Raw genomic sequence first — 16,105 nt, forward strand, 5'->3', positions numbered from 1 at the left:
TTTATTTTTGCTTTTGCTTGTGGTTTCTGCTAAATGGCTGCTTCAGGGGTCAGCAGCGCCGAGCCCTCAGAGTGTGGCATTGTTTGATTTTATCCAAAACAGGCACACGCAGCAGAATCCTGAAAGAACAGGAATTTTTGGCTCAGATTTCTGTACAAGCCAGGCTGGGTGCGGGCTGAGTCCTGGAGATGTGATTATCCAGCCAATTATCCAGTTTGGGATAACAGGGATTTCCTCCATGGAGAGGACAGGGATGGGCATCACTGGGACTCTCTTTTCTGGATAAGGTGGTTTATTTTCTAAATGGGTTTATCCCCATTTTCCTGTTCTCTTATATTTTTTTATGGCTTGGATTTCCTTTTTCTAGTGATTTAACAGCTGCTTTGGGTAATTTCCCTTTCTTTCCTCTTTTGTCCTACAATGTCTCTCTCTGCAGACCCTTTCTATATTTAATCCTGAAAGAGTGATACGAAATATAACAGCCTGGAAACACATTGTCCAAGCTATTTATCCTGTCAGAAACACAAGGCTCCTTCCTGGAAGGGGGATGAACCCCCACTTGTCTTGGAGAGGGATCAAGAAGAGGATCTGGAGTGAAAATCTCGACCCCAGGGTGTTTCACCTGGGTCCTGAGCTGAAGAGGAGCTGCTCTGAGCATCTCCCCCCATCCAACAAATGTTCCATTGTTATTTTCAAGTGCAATCCTTCTCTTACAAGAGGCTCCTTGGGTAACTCTGAGGAAGCAAAGCCTGATTTGGCGAGGAGCTGAGTGCCCTTGATGTCAATGGGTGTGAAGGATGCTCAGCCTCTGGAATGGGAGCTTTAACCTGTCTGGGAAGAGCTGGGATAATGAGAAGTGGCAGGGCAGGATTTCCTGGTGGTTCTCTTGGTGTTTCCTTCATATGTCAGGTCTGTGCAAAACTTCTCAGCTCTTTTCACGTGGAGCTGGTGGTCAGCCCAGGGGTTTGCAGGAGGTCTCTGCCCTCATGGCCATCGGGGTCCTGAATTGATGGAAATTGGAAGATTCCTGTGAGCAGCAGCAGAAGGGGAAGGGTGACAAGGGGGGGAAATTTAAGAAAGCCTTTCTGAGTTCCTGAACAAATGGAAACCACAGGAAAGATTCACATGTGTGGCATTCCAGGCTGTGCAGAGAAAATCATTCCATCACACAGGGCTCTTCACTCAATTTTTCACAGAATTACATAGTCAAAGGCCTGAGAAATTTATTGGTTCAATATTCATTGGTCCCAAGTCCCAAGATCTTAGTATTTGGTTTCCTATTGGTCATTGATCCCTCTGCCTTCTTTTGGTCCTCACTCTTGGTTCTTTTATTGATCCTTTCCCAGACCAGGTGTCCCTGACCCAGCAGGAAGGATGTTGGGACATTGATGTCTGTGAATGGTCACTTATCCCTTGTGCATCCTCGGGCAGCTCCCAGTCCTGAGATGTGACGCTCCTCAGGCCCAGGGAACAGAGCCCCTTGAAAAAAACCTTCCAATCCCTTCCCCTGGGTGAAGAAGAACAAAACCCCTGGTAAAGTTTGTTTAAAAACTTCAGAAGTTGTCTCGTTTCTGAAGCTGGGCTACCAGAGAGGTGAGCCATGGAGGGAATGTGAGGAGGCACCGGCCCAGCGCAGCAGATTTGTTGTGACACTCTGGGCACATCAATCCCTTGAAGGTCTGTCACATGGGACATTCCCCTTGCCTCTGCATGTCTTTAGCTCCCAAATTCTCTGTGTCTCTGACAGGCAGAGGAACCTGCTGATGGTGTCCTGCATCCAGAACAAAAACACTGACAGGGCATGAACACAGCACATCCTGCATCCAGAACAAAATATTGACAGGACATGAACACAGCACATCCTGCATCCAGAACAAAATATTGACAGGACATGAACACAGCACATCCTGCATCCAGAACAAAACACTGACATGTCCTGCATCCAGAACAAAAAACTGACATGTCCTGCACCCAGAACAAGCCCAGCACATCCTGCATCCAGAACAAAACACTGACAGGGCATGAACACAGCACATCCTGCATCCAGAGCAAACCCAGCACATCCTGCATCCAGAACAAAACACGGTCTTAGGTTACAAGACGTAACCAAAAGGATGTTTCTATTGCCAGCTGTTAAACCAGCTGTGGCAGTGCTCTTCATCTCCTCCAGACCCATCCTCCCTCCAGGGGAGCTCTTCTGGCAATGGGCCATTGAGCCTCACTGCAGGACTGAGAAAATTCCATCATCCCACTGGGAATGCTCTGCCCAGGGGAGGAGCCAAGCATTCCCAGCTGATTCCCAGAGAATCAGAACACCATAGGCAGCTTTATCCAGAGGAGCCTTATCCAGAATTCCCAGAGGACCCATGTACACCACCAGACCTTCAGAGGGAAACCACATCCTTCTACAGGATCAGTGCTTCAACAGAACCACATCTGCCACTCCAGGACTGCAGCCACCATTTAATGGGACTGCCACCAACACCCTGACCAACAGGCTGGCAGGTTGTATTCTGACCCTGTCAGTGTTTCTGTATTGTTGCATTCATGTTAATTTTCCTAGTAAATTGTAGTTCTGACTTGGGATTTCCCACTGGTTTGCTTTCAAGCTAGTACACACCACAGGGCACAAACCCCCCCAGGAATCCAGAGGGGTTTGCTGCACTCGGGTTTTAATGCACCAGCCCAAGGCAGTGGTCATGAATTGTTGACAATTAAACACTTAGCACATGAAGAGCTGGAGATAAGAACTTGGACTCGAGCACTTCCATCAATAATTCACAGGACATTAGAGCCTCAATGTCAGAAGTTGTACCAGGCACACCCTGACAGGGTATTAATGAAGCTGCTCCAGCCATTACACGCAAATTGCTAATTTATTCATCATTTACCAGCCGTGGGGAGAGGGGGGAAAGGAAAACCCAAGGTGTGAGTTCTGCAGCCCTTGGAACAAAGCTGCACAGGGGCTGCTCTGTCAGCGGCCGGTTCCTGAGCTGTGGATCTGTTTCATCCTTGGAGAATGAGGCCAAATTAAAAGGGAAGTGTACACAGCCCGGATAAATTGACTCCAAGCAGGCCTTATCACCAAACCATCCACTGGAGATGAATGCTAACAGAGTGCGGCGCTCCTGCGGTCAGGAGGATGGGGAAAAACACCTTCTCCATGTCCTAAAACCCTCCCTGAGCTGGTGGTGGTTAATCCTGGGGTTTAGGTTCATGTGCCTCAAACCATTGATCCCACTGAGAGGGAAGATGTGGGCTGGTGTCTTCACAAACAATTTGATGGGTGTAAACATCTCTGAAACATCTCCTGATGTCCCTGTTAAATTTGAGCAGCAGGTTCCTCACCAGGCCCAGCCTGGGTTTGACACAGGTGGGGTCTGCACGAGCCTGAACTTCTCAGCTTTGGGGTAAAAGCAGCAGCTTCAGGGGGAATGGGATTCGGGAAATTTCCCTGGCACAGCTGGGGAAAGGAAGAGCCCAACGTGGGGTGGGAGTTTGGGATAAAAGGGGGGCTGTACCCTGAGAGAAAGAAAATCCCCTGGGCGTGAGCCCCGTGAACTCTCTCCCTTTATTCGAGTGAAGGACTCCTCTGTCTCCTTTGTGGAATAAACCCCTGGCGTGAGTGGATTTTCCTGACACCTAAAAAAACATTCATGAGGAGTTGAAAAGCATTGATGAGGCACAGGTATTCCCAAATATATATATATATATATATATATATATATATATATATATATATAATATATAGAACATAATATATCAAAATACAAATAAAAATATATAAAAATACAAATAAAAATATATAAAAATAAAAATACAAATATATAGAAATACAAATATATCAAAATGCAAATATACAGAAATACAAATTTATAAAAATAAAAATATAAATATATAAAAATAAAAATACAAATAAATAAAAATACAAATACATAAAAATACAAATATATAAAAATAAAAATATATAAAAATAAAAATACAAATATATAGAAATACAAATATATCAAAATACAAATATACAGAAATACAAATTTATAAAAATAAAAATATAAATATATAAAAATAAAAATACAAATAAATAAAAATACAAATATATAGAAATACAAATACATAAAAATACAAATACAAATATATAAAAATACAAATAAATAAAAATACAAATATATAGAAATACAAATACATAAAAATACAAATACAAATATATAAAAATACAAATATATAAAAATAAAAATACAAATATATAAAAATACAAATATATAGAAATACAAATACATAAAAATACAAATACAAATATATAAAAATACAAATATATAAAAATACAAATATATAGAAATAAAAATACAAATGTATAGAAATACAAATACATAAAAATACAAATACAAATATATAAAAATACATGGAATATATGCATAATATTTGTGCATATATATATATATATATAAAATATAAATTAATAGATAATGTACATAAGTAAATAAACACATTCATATATAAAATAATGACAACTCAAAATCAGCCCTGTGCAGACCCATTTTCCTGGAAGAGAAGCCACAGAGCCCAAGGTCCTTCCCAGGATGGATAATTTCTGTAGGTAACCCTTGCTGGGGTGGGAGGGAGCTCTGCCAGCTGGAGCAGGCTCAGCTGAGCGCTCAGAACATTCCGGGTCTCTCCGGGCAGGGATCTTCACCCCTCTCCCTGCTCCAAGGAAATGGAACCAAACCACAAAAAGCCTTTGAAACCTCCTCCTTTCCATGTGTTTTTAGCTCAGAGTCCCTTATTAAGGCTGATTAAAGCTTCCCCGTCTCTTCTCCTTTGGCAAATGTTCAAGTGGGTTTGTTTTCTATTTCATCAGAAAATGGAAAATGAAAAAGAAAAAAGGAGGGGGTGGCGTTTGTGCCGTGGAGTGAAAGCTCCCCTGCTTCAGCTCAGCTCCTCAAGTTTTCTGCCTTGGAATTCACGAAATTTTCCATTAGAGCATCACAGGATTTTTAAGGCAGCAAAATCATGTCCACCTTTTGGAAGGAATGTGGGATTTTGAGGCTCGGTCCATGGCAGGAGGAGATCTCATGGCTGTGCTGCTTCAGCTCTTGTAGGATCCAAGGATTTGGGAAAAGACATCCCTGGAAATGGGATCCTGTGGACATTGCTCTGCTCACTCCCAGAGCTGGCAGAGCTTCAAATGGACCCATCCTGGAGAATCATCAGTCCAAGATGGAATAAATAACTGCACACTTCAGCTTTTACATTTATTGGGAATAATAAATATGAATTCCTGCTCCAATTCTCCTGGCTGTGATGTAGATGGGGTTAACTGAGATATGGGAAAGGTATTTTCAACATCACTTATGATAATTAAGTTCTGAATCTTGTTTGAGGGAGTTGTGTGTGCTGCTGTCCAACCCAGAATAAAAATAGTGATTAATGATGATATTTTTCATATGCAAATGAATATCTGATCTATAGGTAGCGACAAATTGTCATAACAGAACAAACCAAGCAAGGGTTTTTATTCAGAAGTGAATATTTATGCAGTGTGGGTGCAGATGCAGTCTGGATGCAGATATAGGGGAGGACAGGTTGGTTTCTATGGATTGTTTTGGGATTATTATTTATTTTTTGGAATGGAGTTGAACTCTTGACCCATTCTGTGTCCCAGTCTTTTTCCTGCTCCTTCTGAGGGCTGGATCCTGGGGCTGGCCAGGGGTAACTCCATCTGGGATGGATTGCAGGGGCAAGCAGTGAGCCAGGAATGAGGAATTAGGATGGAAGGGGCTGGAATCTGACCTTGAGATTTTTGCAGGTTTCCTTTTTGGTACAAAACCCCAAACCTCTTTTTGGTACACAGTGGGGTCATCAGTGGCCCACAGACACCCCCAGGCTGGGGAATGCTGAGCAGGGAGGACTGGGCCACAGTGGGAAATATTTCAAATATTTAAAAATTAAATACCACTTGATGGTGGGCTCATGAGTTACTTAATAAAGCACTGGCACCATTTTGGCAACTGGAGTGGGATTTGGGCAGGGAGTTGTTCCCCAAATAGCTGATGGGGGTGTTTAGTATGGGTGGGGGGATGGAAATGGCACAAATATCCAAGTTTTAGGAGCTGTTAAAGCTGTTAAGAACAGTCCAGTGCTGCCCTCTGAGCAACCCAAGTGTGCCTGAGCCAGAAATGGTCCCTGTGGGATCCTGGAACTGCCCTGAGCCTTCCAATCCTCACAGATCCCGGGTAAAGAGGCTTCCAGAACCAGCTCAGGGAGCTGCCCCTGTTCCACATCCCTCTGACACCTTCCTGCTGCACTGGGAATGATCCCAGCTCTGGGAATGATCCCAGCTCTGGGCACTGGGAATGATCCCAGCTCTGGGCACTGGGAATGATCCCAGCCCTGCTGCACTGGGAATGATCCCAGCTCTGGGCACTGGGAATGATCCCAGCCCTGGGAATGATCCCAGCCCTGCTGCACTGGGAATGATCCCAGCTCTGGGCACTGGGAATGATCCCAGCCCTGGGCACTGGGAATGATCCCAGCCCTGGGCACTGGGAATGATCCCAGCTCTGGGCACTGGGAATGATCCCAGCCCTAGGAATGATCCCAGCCCTGGACACTGGGAATGATCCCAGCCCTGGGCACTGGGAATGATCCCAGCCCTGGGAATGATCCCAGCCCTGGGCACTGGGAATGATCCCAGCTCTGGGCACTGGGAATGATCCCAGCTCTGGGCACTGGGAATGATCCCAGCTCTGGGCACTGGGAATGATCCCAGCTCTGGGAATGATCCCAGCTCTGGGCACTGGGAATGATCCCAGCCCTGGGCTCTGGGAATGATCCCAGCCCTGGGCACTGGGAATGATCCCAGCTCTGGGCACTGGGAATGATCCCAGCCCTGGGAATGATCCCAGCTCTGGGCACTGGGAATGATCCCAGCTCTGGGCACTGGGAATGATCCCAGCCCTGCTGCACTGGGAATGATCCCAGCCCTGGGAATGATCCCAGCTCTGGGCACTGGGAATGATCCCAGCTCTGGGCACTGGGAATGATCCCAGCTCTGGGCACTGGGAATGATCCCAGCCCTGCTGCACTGGGAATGATCCCAGCTCTGGGCACTGGGAATGATCCCAGCCCTGGGCACTGGGAATGATCCCAGCTCTGGGCACTGGGAATGATCCCAGCCCTGGGCACTGGGAATGATCCCAGCCCTGCTGCACTGGGAATGATCCCAGCTCTGGGCACCGGGAATGATCCCAGCCCTGGGCACTGGGAATGATCCCAGCCCTAGGAATGATCCCAGCCCTGCTGCACTGGGAATGATCCCAGCCCTGGGAATGATCCCAGCCCTGGACACCTGGCTGGACACAGGCAGAGGTGACACACCTCTGAGGTGACACACCTGGGTCCCAGCCTGGCTCTGCAGGATCCCCACGGGAGAGCAGCTCAGGAGGAAAAAAGGTGTCACTGACTCTGCAGCTTCACTTCTGCCTTGTTTATCGAAGTCAGTGTTTTTCTGACTAAAAGGCACTTAGATTTAAAAAGAAAAAAATTACATGCTACGAGACAGGGGATTAACCCTGTCCCAGCCGCAGCAGGAGTGTTTACGTTTGGAGTTGCTGCCTGCACTCAAAACAAATACCTTTTGTGGGGATGATCGGTGTGATACAGCCTCAACCCCGTACCAAGATTCTCACTTTTAACCTGCAAACATTCCTTCATTCCTTTTCCTGCCCCCTCCTCCCCCTGGAATACAGGTAAAAAAAAAAAAAAAAAAAAAAAAAAAAAGGAAGAACAGTTTAGAATTTTCCCAAGCCAAATACACAGGTCAGGTGGATTAGAACAAGCTCAGGCTGGCAAATCCCAAAGGGAGCAGGTGTTTTTTTTGGCGCCTGTGTCCGAAAATCCCACACCATAAACATTCCACAACCCGGGGGAGGCGGAGGGCTCTGGCAGGGGAGCACGGTGGGCAAGGCAATGCTGTGTCTTTAATTTTCTTTTCCGAGGGAAGCAAAGTCTGCAGAGCCATGACAGCCTCACTTGTTCAGCCTTTAATGCGCGTTGGGTTTTCTCCAGTGGAGGGCACTCGGTGTTCCACAAACTCCAGCCTCGGCACCAGCCAGCTCCGGAGCATCATCGCTCTCTGGAAAGCCTCGGAATTAGACGAGAGCTGCCTCTCAGCACAGCTACAAAACACTTTAAACCCGAGCAGCTAAATGGATAAACCGAGCCTGCGGGGCTGCTGAAGCGGGCTCTGCCTTGGCACGGGAGGCCCTGTCTGCTCCGGGAGCCGGAGGAGGATGGATCGCTGTGCCCGGCGATGGCAAAAGGCAGCAGCATGAGGGATGCGAGGCTCCGGCAGAGCTTTGCTCCTTCCTCCCAGAGAAGTTGGTTCGCCTCCATCGCCCGCTCCGGCTTTTCTCGCCGATTGCCACTTAACGCCGCCGGTTCTCTGATGACTTCCACAATGGCTCTCAGAGCTTAGAGTCCCTCCCTACCCCCCACACTCCCCCCATCCTTCGTCCTGTCTTCCCCACCCCCAACCCCTTCCCTTATCCTTTCCCTTCCTCATCCCCAAAATTCTCGCTGGTCCTCTCCGGGGAACTTTGTGGGGCTCCCGGCAGGCACGCTGGATGGCGGCGGGGCGAGTGGCAGCCGGGCTGTGACATGAAGATGCTGATGGTTTAAAGCAAAGGAACCGGGCTCGAAAAAAAGAGAGAGGCGAGGGGAAAGGGATAAAAAAAAAAAATAAAAAATAAAAAAATTGGAAGAGAGAGGAGAAAACAGCTGGAGGAAGGCGAAGGAGGACGTTATTGATGACAAAAGGATGGGTGAGTGAACTTTTGTGGTTTGTTTGCTGGCACAGCTGCAGCTGTGGGGTGGATTTTGCAGCTGGATTATTCGCCGGTGGCGGGGGGGCACGGGAGGCAGCGGCGTTCCGCTGCCAGGTGACTCACTGCCTGCACTCGCCGCTGTATTTTTAGCCCTCGTCCCCCCCTCCAGGCGCACACACACACACCTTTCCTCCCGCAGTGGAGCCCTGGGGTGAATTCCTGCCCCGAGCCAGGGGCACAGCCGCTCCTGTGTGAGCCGCACCTGCGCGGGCTCCGGGAGCTGCGGCGGTGCCCGAATTCACCCCAAAATCCTGCCGCCTTCACCCCAAAATCCTGCCGCCTTCACCCCAAAATCCTGCCGCCCTCACCCCAAAATTCTGCCGCCCTCACCCCAAATTCCTGCCGCCTTCACCCCAAAATCCTGCCGCCCTCACCCCAAATTCCTGCCGTCTTCACCCCAAATTCCTGCCGCCCTCACCTCCCGGGCCCCCGGCAGCAGCCGGGCTGCCAGGGAGGGTGGCGGTGGCACTTTGCAGGATGTGAGAGGCAGAGGGGAGGGAGGGGGGAGTTGTTTCTTGTATAGGTGGTTTTGAAGAGGCCCCTGGTACCTCTGCTACATTTCCAGCAGTCATTTGCCAGTCGGGGTTTTTTTCCGAGTGTGACAGGTTTATTCCCCTCCTTCCTTCCCCCCCTCCCCAGCCCCCGAGTCTGTAACAGGCAGAACATATTTCTAGCTGTCTGCTGCTGGCAAAGAGAACGGAGCAAAAAAATGAGGATTTAAATTACAAATCTACCCATTAAAGTGGAAGGCAGGGGCATTCTAGATCAGGAATTATTTTTGCAAATTGCCCCCCCCCAGTTTAAAATTGGATTAAAGACCCGGCAGCACTGGCTTGGTTTTGTGTGTGTGTGTGTGGCAAATAATAAAGTGATTATTTATCAAGGAGATATGAGCCCTTGAAATATTTCCTGTTGGAAGAATGCATTTTCATTCTCAGCAAGGCTGCAACTCTGGACAGAGGCAGCAGCCCTAAAATTATTCCGGGCGTGCAGATGGGTGTTGGGGGTTCTGACACCCCCTCCACACCCTCTCATAATTATTCAGGATTCTATATATTCAATTATTACATATGTCCTCACACCCAGCGCTGCTGCTGCATGACAAACATGACATCTTAAAGGCGAACCCTTAAAATCAATCAAGAGAGGGGAATATAAAGAGAAATATCCCCCTTTAAACTTTCTGTGTTTGCTGCTATCTGGAAGTGTTGGGGTGGGTATTTTCACCATCTACTGGGTTAATTCAAATTAATAACTGTTTAGGTTATTGACAGCCATATGTGGATGAGTTTAAATGAGCATGGGTTTTTAGGCAGAGGCTCATTTGAAAGGACGACATCTCCTACCTTTCCCTGGCATGGGGGTCCCATGCCAGCATTCCTGGTACACTCCTCTGTATGGACAAACTTAGTTCCTCTGCATCTACTTCTGTATTTTAGGTACATAAACCCCCACGAGTTTTACTTAAAGCTACTCTTAAACCTGAATCACTCAGTGAAAAAAGTAAAACCTTTACTTAATGCCTCATTTTATATAAATACATGTTATAGAGATGGATCAAACTCCAGGAGAAGTGGATTTCACTCTGTCTGGGGTAATCTGGGCAGGGGGGACTGGACTTGCGGTTGCTTTCCTTGAGGAGCACGTTGAGCAGCACGTAGGAGCAGAAGCTCTGGCTCATTTCCTTCCAGCACTATGGAGCATCCAGCACAGTGACTTGACAAATATGTTTATTGTTCAAACCTCGGCACGGAGCGCTGAGGACACCCCAGCTCCCCGGAGAGCCAGGGGACAGGAGCACAGCCGGCAGGGAACAGGCTCCTGCTGCTCCTGGGGGACCGCAAGCCCCACCGAGGGGCTCTGGTGGCGGTGGGGGCAGGAGAGATGGCCAGGCAGGCACTCCAAGGACGGCGATTTGCACCACAAAGAGCCGAGGCAGGAGGCGAACAGGTTGTCTCCCAAACCCCCACTGGGCTCAGGCTGTCCCCGAGCCCCCGGTGATGTGGTAATTTATCTGCGAGGTTTTCCAATGGCCCTTTTTCCTTTCGGATCTTGCAGGTTTCCATGTAATCAAGCAGCGGGGAGGCTCCAGGGTGCTGCTGGGGCTGCTTCCCCTGGCGCTGCTGGCGGGGCTGGCAGGTGCTCAGCGAGCCTGCCCCAAGAACTGCCGCTGCGATGGCAAGATCGTGTACTGCGAGTCGCACGCCTTCCGAGACATCCCCCACAACATCTCCGGCGGCTCCCAGGGCTTGTCCCTGCGCTACAACAGCATCCAGAAGCTGAAATCCCACCAGTTCGCGGGCCTCAATCAGCTGATATGGCTGTACCTCGACCACAATTACATCAGCTCCGTGGATGAGGACGCCTTCCAGGGGATCCGCCGGCTGAAGGAGCTGATCCTGAGCTCCAACAAAATCACCCACCTGCACAACAAGACCTTCCACCCCGTGCCCAACCTCCGCAACCTGGACCTGTCCTACAACAAGCTGCAGGTGCTGCAGGCGGAGCAGTTCAAGGGCCTCCGCAAGCTCCTGATCCTGCACCTGAGGTCCAACTCGCTGAAAACGGTGCCCATCCGCGTTTTCCAGGACTGCCGCAACCTCGACTTCCTGGATTTGGGCTACAACCGCCTGCGGAGCTTGTCCCGCAACGCCTTCGCCGGCCTTTTGAAGCTGACGGAGCTCCACTTGGAGCACAACCAGTTTTCTAAGATCAATTTTGCGCACTTCCCGCGGCTCTTCAACCTCCGCTCCATTTACTTGCAGTGGAATAGGATCCGCTCCATCAGCCAGGGGTTGACGTGGACATGGAGTTCCTTGCACAACTTGGATTTATCGGGCAATGACATCGCAGGGGTAGAGCCCGGCACCTTCCAGTGCCTGCCCAACCTGCAAAAGCTGAACCTGGATTCCAACAAACTCACCAACATCTCCCAGGAGACCATCAACACGTGGATCTCACTCATCTCCATCACTCTGTCCGGGAATATGTGGGAATGTACTCGAAGCATTTGCCCCCTGTTTAATTGGCTTAAGAATTTCAAGGGAAATAAGGAGAGTACCATGATCTGTGCAGGCCCCAAACACATCCAGGGCGAGAAGGTGAGCGACGCTGTGGAAACCTATAATATCTGTGCCGAAATCCAGGTGGTGGCTACCGAAAGGTCCTACCAGGCCCCCCAAACCCCCCAGAGACCCCTGTTCATCCCCAAACCCACCGTTTCCAAACTGGAAAGCCACCAGCCGACATCCGCGATGCCAAGCCCTTCCGCAGACATCCCAACGCCCGCGGTGGAGCCGGAATACGAGCACGTGTCCTTCCACAAGATCATCGCGGGGAGCGTGGCCCTCTTCCTCTCCGTGGCCATGATCCTGCTGGTCATCTATGTGTCCTGGAAGCGTTATCCTGCCAGCATGAAGCAGCTCCAGCAGCACACGCTCATGAAGAGGCGCAGGAAAAAGGCCCGGGAGTCGGAGAGGCAAATGAACTCCCCTTTGCAGGAATATTACGTGGACTACAAGCCAACAAACTCTGAGACCATGGATGTATCCGTTAATGGATCTGGACCCTGCACCTACACCATCTCTGGCTCCAGGGAATGCGAGGTATGAACCATGATCCTCCTAAAACCATTTCAGCTGCTGGGAAGGAGAGGTAAATGTTTGAAGCTCTTGAGGTATCTCTAAATATTAGAAAGATTAATGAGATTTTGTTCTTTTTTTTGGTTGTTTTTTTTCCTGCTTTGGGGTTTGCTCTGTAGAAGGTTCTCTCGCGTTAAATGACAACAGGCAGGGAAGGGATGGTGATTATTTTGAATAATTAAGACTTATTAAAAAAGCGATTAAGTTGGAGTCAACAACTGTGATAAAGGCATCTGGAGTGTTGGTCTCCTCCTGTTTGCACCCATTTGATGAGCTGTGGCTACAAGAGAATCCTATTTTTAATGGATTGGTAGATACAGAGGAGCTTAAGAGCCTTTTCTGGTTTAAAACTAAATATGGAAACCTCTTTTCTCCAGACCTCACATCAAATCTTGAGGGGTTTATGGCCTATTTCATGTTATTGCCAAAGATTTCCTGCATTTTTGATCTGGTTCAGGAGCAAACCAGGGGACAACAGGACTGCAGCAGGATCTTGGAGTTGTTTTCCTGGAGCAGCAGGAGCACAGAGGCTCCTCTGGACTTGAGCCTTTGTCAAACAGCACATTTGCAAATGTCTGGGTTGGGAGAAGGGGATTCTTGGAGGGTTTAATTTCATTTCAGTGATCAGTGGAGGCTTAGACAGCCCTGCTGGAGTTGATTTCCACAATCTTCAGGCCGTGTCAGGATTTGACTCAGCAACATGGGAAACACAATCAGGAAAAGCTCTCAGCGCTTCTCTTCTGCTGTCCAGCTTTGCAAGGAAATTCCAAATTGTTTTGTTGCTCTCCTGCCAATGACTCCACTGCTGTGGGTGCAGGGGATGGGTTTGCCTGGAATTCTGCTGCTTATTTAGAGCTGGCAAAGGAGGATTTGCACAATTCCACTGCAGTCCTGGTCACTTAATCCGGCTTGTGATGTGGCACCAGGTGGACTTTGCTTCCTTGGTTGTGGATGTTCTACTGAGAGTGTTTCATGTGCCTCTTGGAGCTTATTCCCACCCCTTGGTGCAGGTTGGGATTGGCTGTGGGAATTCTGAGCCCAGGTGCTGTGGGAGGTGTGGTGAAGATGAGCAGAGTGGGATCTGCAGTTCTTGGATCTGGATTGTTCAAAACCCAACGTTTTCACTCTCTGACAATGGGGCGCCTTTTGAGAGGTTTCATATTTGCCACCTGAACTCCCCAGATGGTTTTGGACTGTGGAGCTAAGGGGAAGGAAGAAAAATGCAGTGGTTTGGGATTGCTTTCTCTGGAGCAGTGTTGTCTTCAGAACAGAACAGAAAACCTGCCATGTCCCTGTCATTGCTCCAGGAAATGCAGAATGAAGGTGTGCGGTTTGGTTTATTCACTGTTACCAGCACAAGTAGAAAATGAGTGATGGTCAAGTCATTTTGAATTTCCTCTGGCTGTCACAAAGAGCATTCATGTGTCCCCTTCATGCTCAGGTTTGACACCACTGAGGTTTCATTAGCCTGACTAAAATGTGGTTTCATTTGCTCCGTGGTGGTAAGCAGACAGATGAATGTGCTCGTGATAACCGAGTTGCCATACAGGTAACGACACCATCCTCCCTAATGCCTTTTGCATCACACAAGACAGGGACGATGTTTGGGAGACTGGAATTTGGATAATTGGGATTACAGCAGGTAATTGCGAGGCTCAGGAGTCCTCCCAGGTGCAGCAACACGAGGTCAGTGTGGCGTAATTCCCCAGGTGGCCGTGGTTGTTACACCCAGCACTAAACACCAGGGGACCCCAGCTCACCTGGCTTCCAGGTGCTGTGGCTGCACCAGAACGGTTTCATTTGGCTTAAATTAAACTGATGACAACCTTGCAGGACTGAGAGAGGCGGTTTGTGGTGCCCCTGGGTGTAAATCAGACTGTGCAGGACACCCCAGAGCTGTGTCTGACAGGCCACTCCGTGTTTGTGTCCTTATTGAGCAGCCAGTGGCTCTTTGCACACTGTTACAGACTAATAAATAATAGAGAATAATAAAGACTTCAGGAGATGGAAAGCAGATCATTGAAGGCACATGTAGCAACCCAAAGCCCCCACTGAAATCCTGTCTTCAGCTTGGATTTGACATTCTGCGTCTCCATAGCTACAAGGTTCCACTTGTAAAAGGAGAGATATTCACTGTACAGCACTTAAAAATGGTAAAAAAAAACCCTTGTAGAGTCTTCAGCAGTGGAAGGGGTTTGTGTTTGGTGAAAAAAATAGGAAATGGAACCCCTCTTTATTTCCTAATTTATCTGTACTTGTGGAAAACTATTATTTTGTGCAGGTGTGATGCAGCTCAGGCCCATCCTCCCCCGGGGCTGCCTGGCTCATTCCCTGTGCTCAGCCCGAGGTTTCTCCCAAAAAAAGAAGCTGTCAGAGGGGAGAGGAGTGCCTGGATACCTGCGTGAGGGAGGCAGGCTCCAGGACTCTTTGCTGAGCAGTTGATTGCTTTTACTTCTTTTAGCAACGTTTCCCAAAGCATTGTCTGCTTTCATGTGTTCACCCCCCGTGCCTGGGGGTGGCTGAAGGCCCAAAAAGGGGGTGGTTTTGGGAAAGGGTGATGGATCGGTTCCATTTGAACTGGGAAAGGAAAGGGATGCCTGCTCAGACGCTGCTGTGGGTGGTGGGGTGGTTTTTGAGGGATTTTTGAGATCCCTCTGCTCTGCACTCTGTGCAGGTACCACTCCCTCTGTGGTACCTGCACAGGGATCATTTTGGGCATGGAAGCATCCAGCTCATCCCATCCATAAACCGCTCATTTTCCACGGCAGAACCCGCCTGGGAATAACGTGCTGAGGTATTTCCACAGGTTCTTCTCTCCACAGCAGCTCCAGGGACGGTGTTGTTTTAAAATTCCATGAGGTTTTGAGCATTCAGCAGAGTCCCACAGGTGAGAGCTGCCCTGGAGCAGGGCAGGTGCAGCTGTGCTTGGTGGGGCTGCTTTTCCCAGTCCCTGCTTCAGGAATTATTCCTTGTGCTGGGGAGAGAGAGCCAAAGGCAGGCTGGCTGCAAACGGGAGCGACTTTGGCAGCAGTGGGATTATAATCACTGACACCTGGCCTGGGCTCATCTATTTAGTCTCTTGGCAAGGCTTGCTAAAATAACTGGATGCTCCTGATTTTGGCTCTGGCCATCCAGTTAGCAGAGTGCTGCTCCCTCAGCCTGGGATTTGCTTTGTGCCTCTCCCTCCCTCTCACTTTCCCATTTATTTGTACATTTGCTGGAGATCTGGAAGCTGTAAAAAGGGATTTCATAACGCCAGCTATGGTATTCTGTATTTCATGCACATCACACTCACAGAATATCTGGGAATGGCTGGCTGGTGTGGGGAGAAGGAAAATGTTTCTGTCTCCTGGAAGGTCACTGCTGTCCCCTTTCCCAGGCTGGCAGGGACAAAACAAACAACAGGCAGACAGGTGAACAGCTTTTCTGTGTGAACTGAGCGCTGTGAGGTCGCTTTTTACACCTCTCCCTCTCCATGTCTGGCCATACCCCGTGGATAAACAGCCACCTGTTCACACACAGGGACAGCTCTGCTGTCTTCTCCACAGGACTGGAAACGGGGCTGGTTGTCACTTGTGCTCA

At 48.9% G+C, this 16,105-nt stretch overlaps 1 protein-coding gene across 3 annotated transcripts in view; it reads left to right on the forward strand.

Moving 5' to 3' along the window:
* Window positions 1–7,836: 7,836 nt before the first annotated feature.
* LRRTM4 (leucine rich repeat transmembrane neuronal 4) overlaps window positions 7,837–16,105 on the forward strand; it is a 151,414-nt gene continuing 143,145 nt past the window's right edge. Inside the window, exons 1-2 of one of the 3 annotated variants that reach the window (XM_086865373.1) lie at window positions 7,837–8,819; window positions 10,941–12,487. In XM_086865373.1, the coding sequence (XP_086721499.1) occupies window positions 8,816–8,819; window positions 10,941–12,487 (1,551 nt within the window). In that variant the 5' untranslated portion in view covers window positions 7,837–8,815. Of the gene's footprint in view, window positions 8,820–10,940; window positions 12,537–16,105 lie in introns of all 3 variants that reach the window. The other 2 variants (XM_086865374.1, XM_023940706.2) reach the window with 2 other exon arrangements.

Source organism: Cyanistes caeruleus, chromosome 29 (genome assembly GCF_971803275.1).
Source record: "Cyanistes caeruleus chromosome 29, bCyaCae1.hap1.1, whole genome shotgun sequence".
Classification (NCBI taxonomy): domain Eukaryota; kingdom Metazoa; phylum Chordata; class Aves; order Passeriformes; family Paridae; genus Cyanistes; species Cyanistes caeruleus.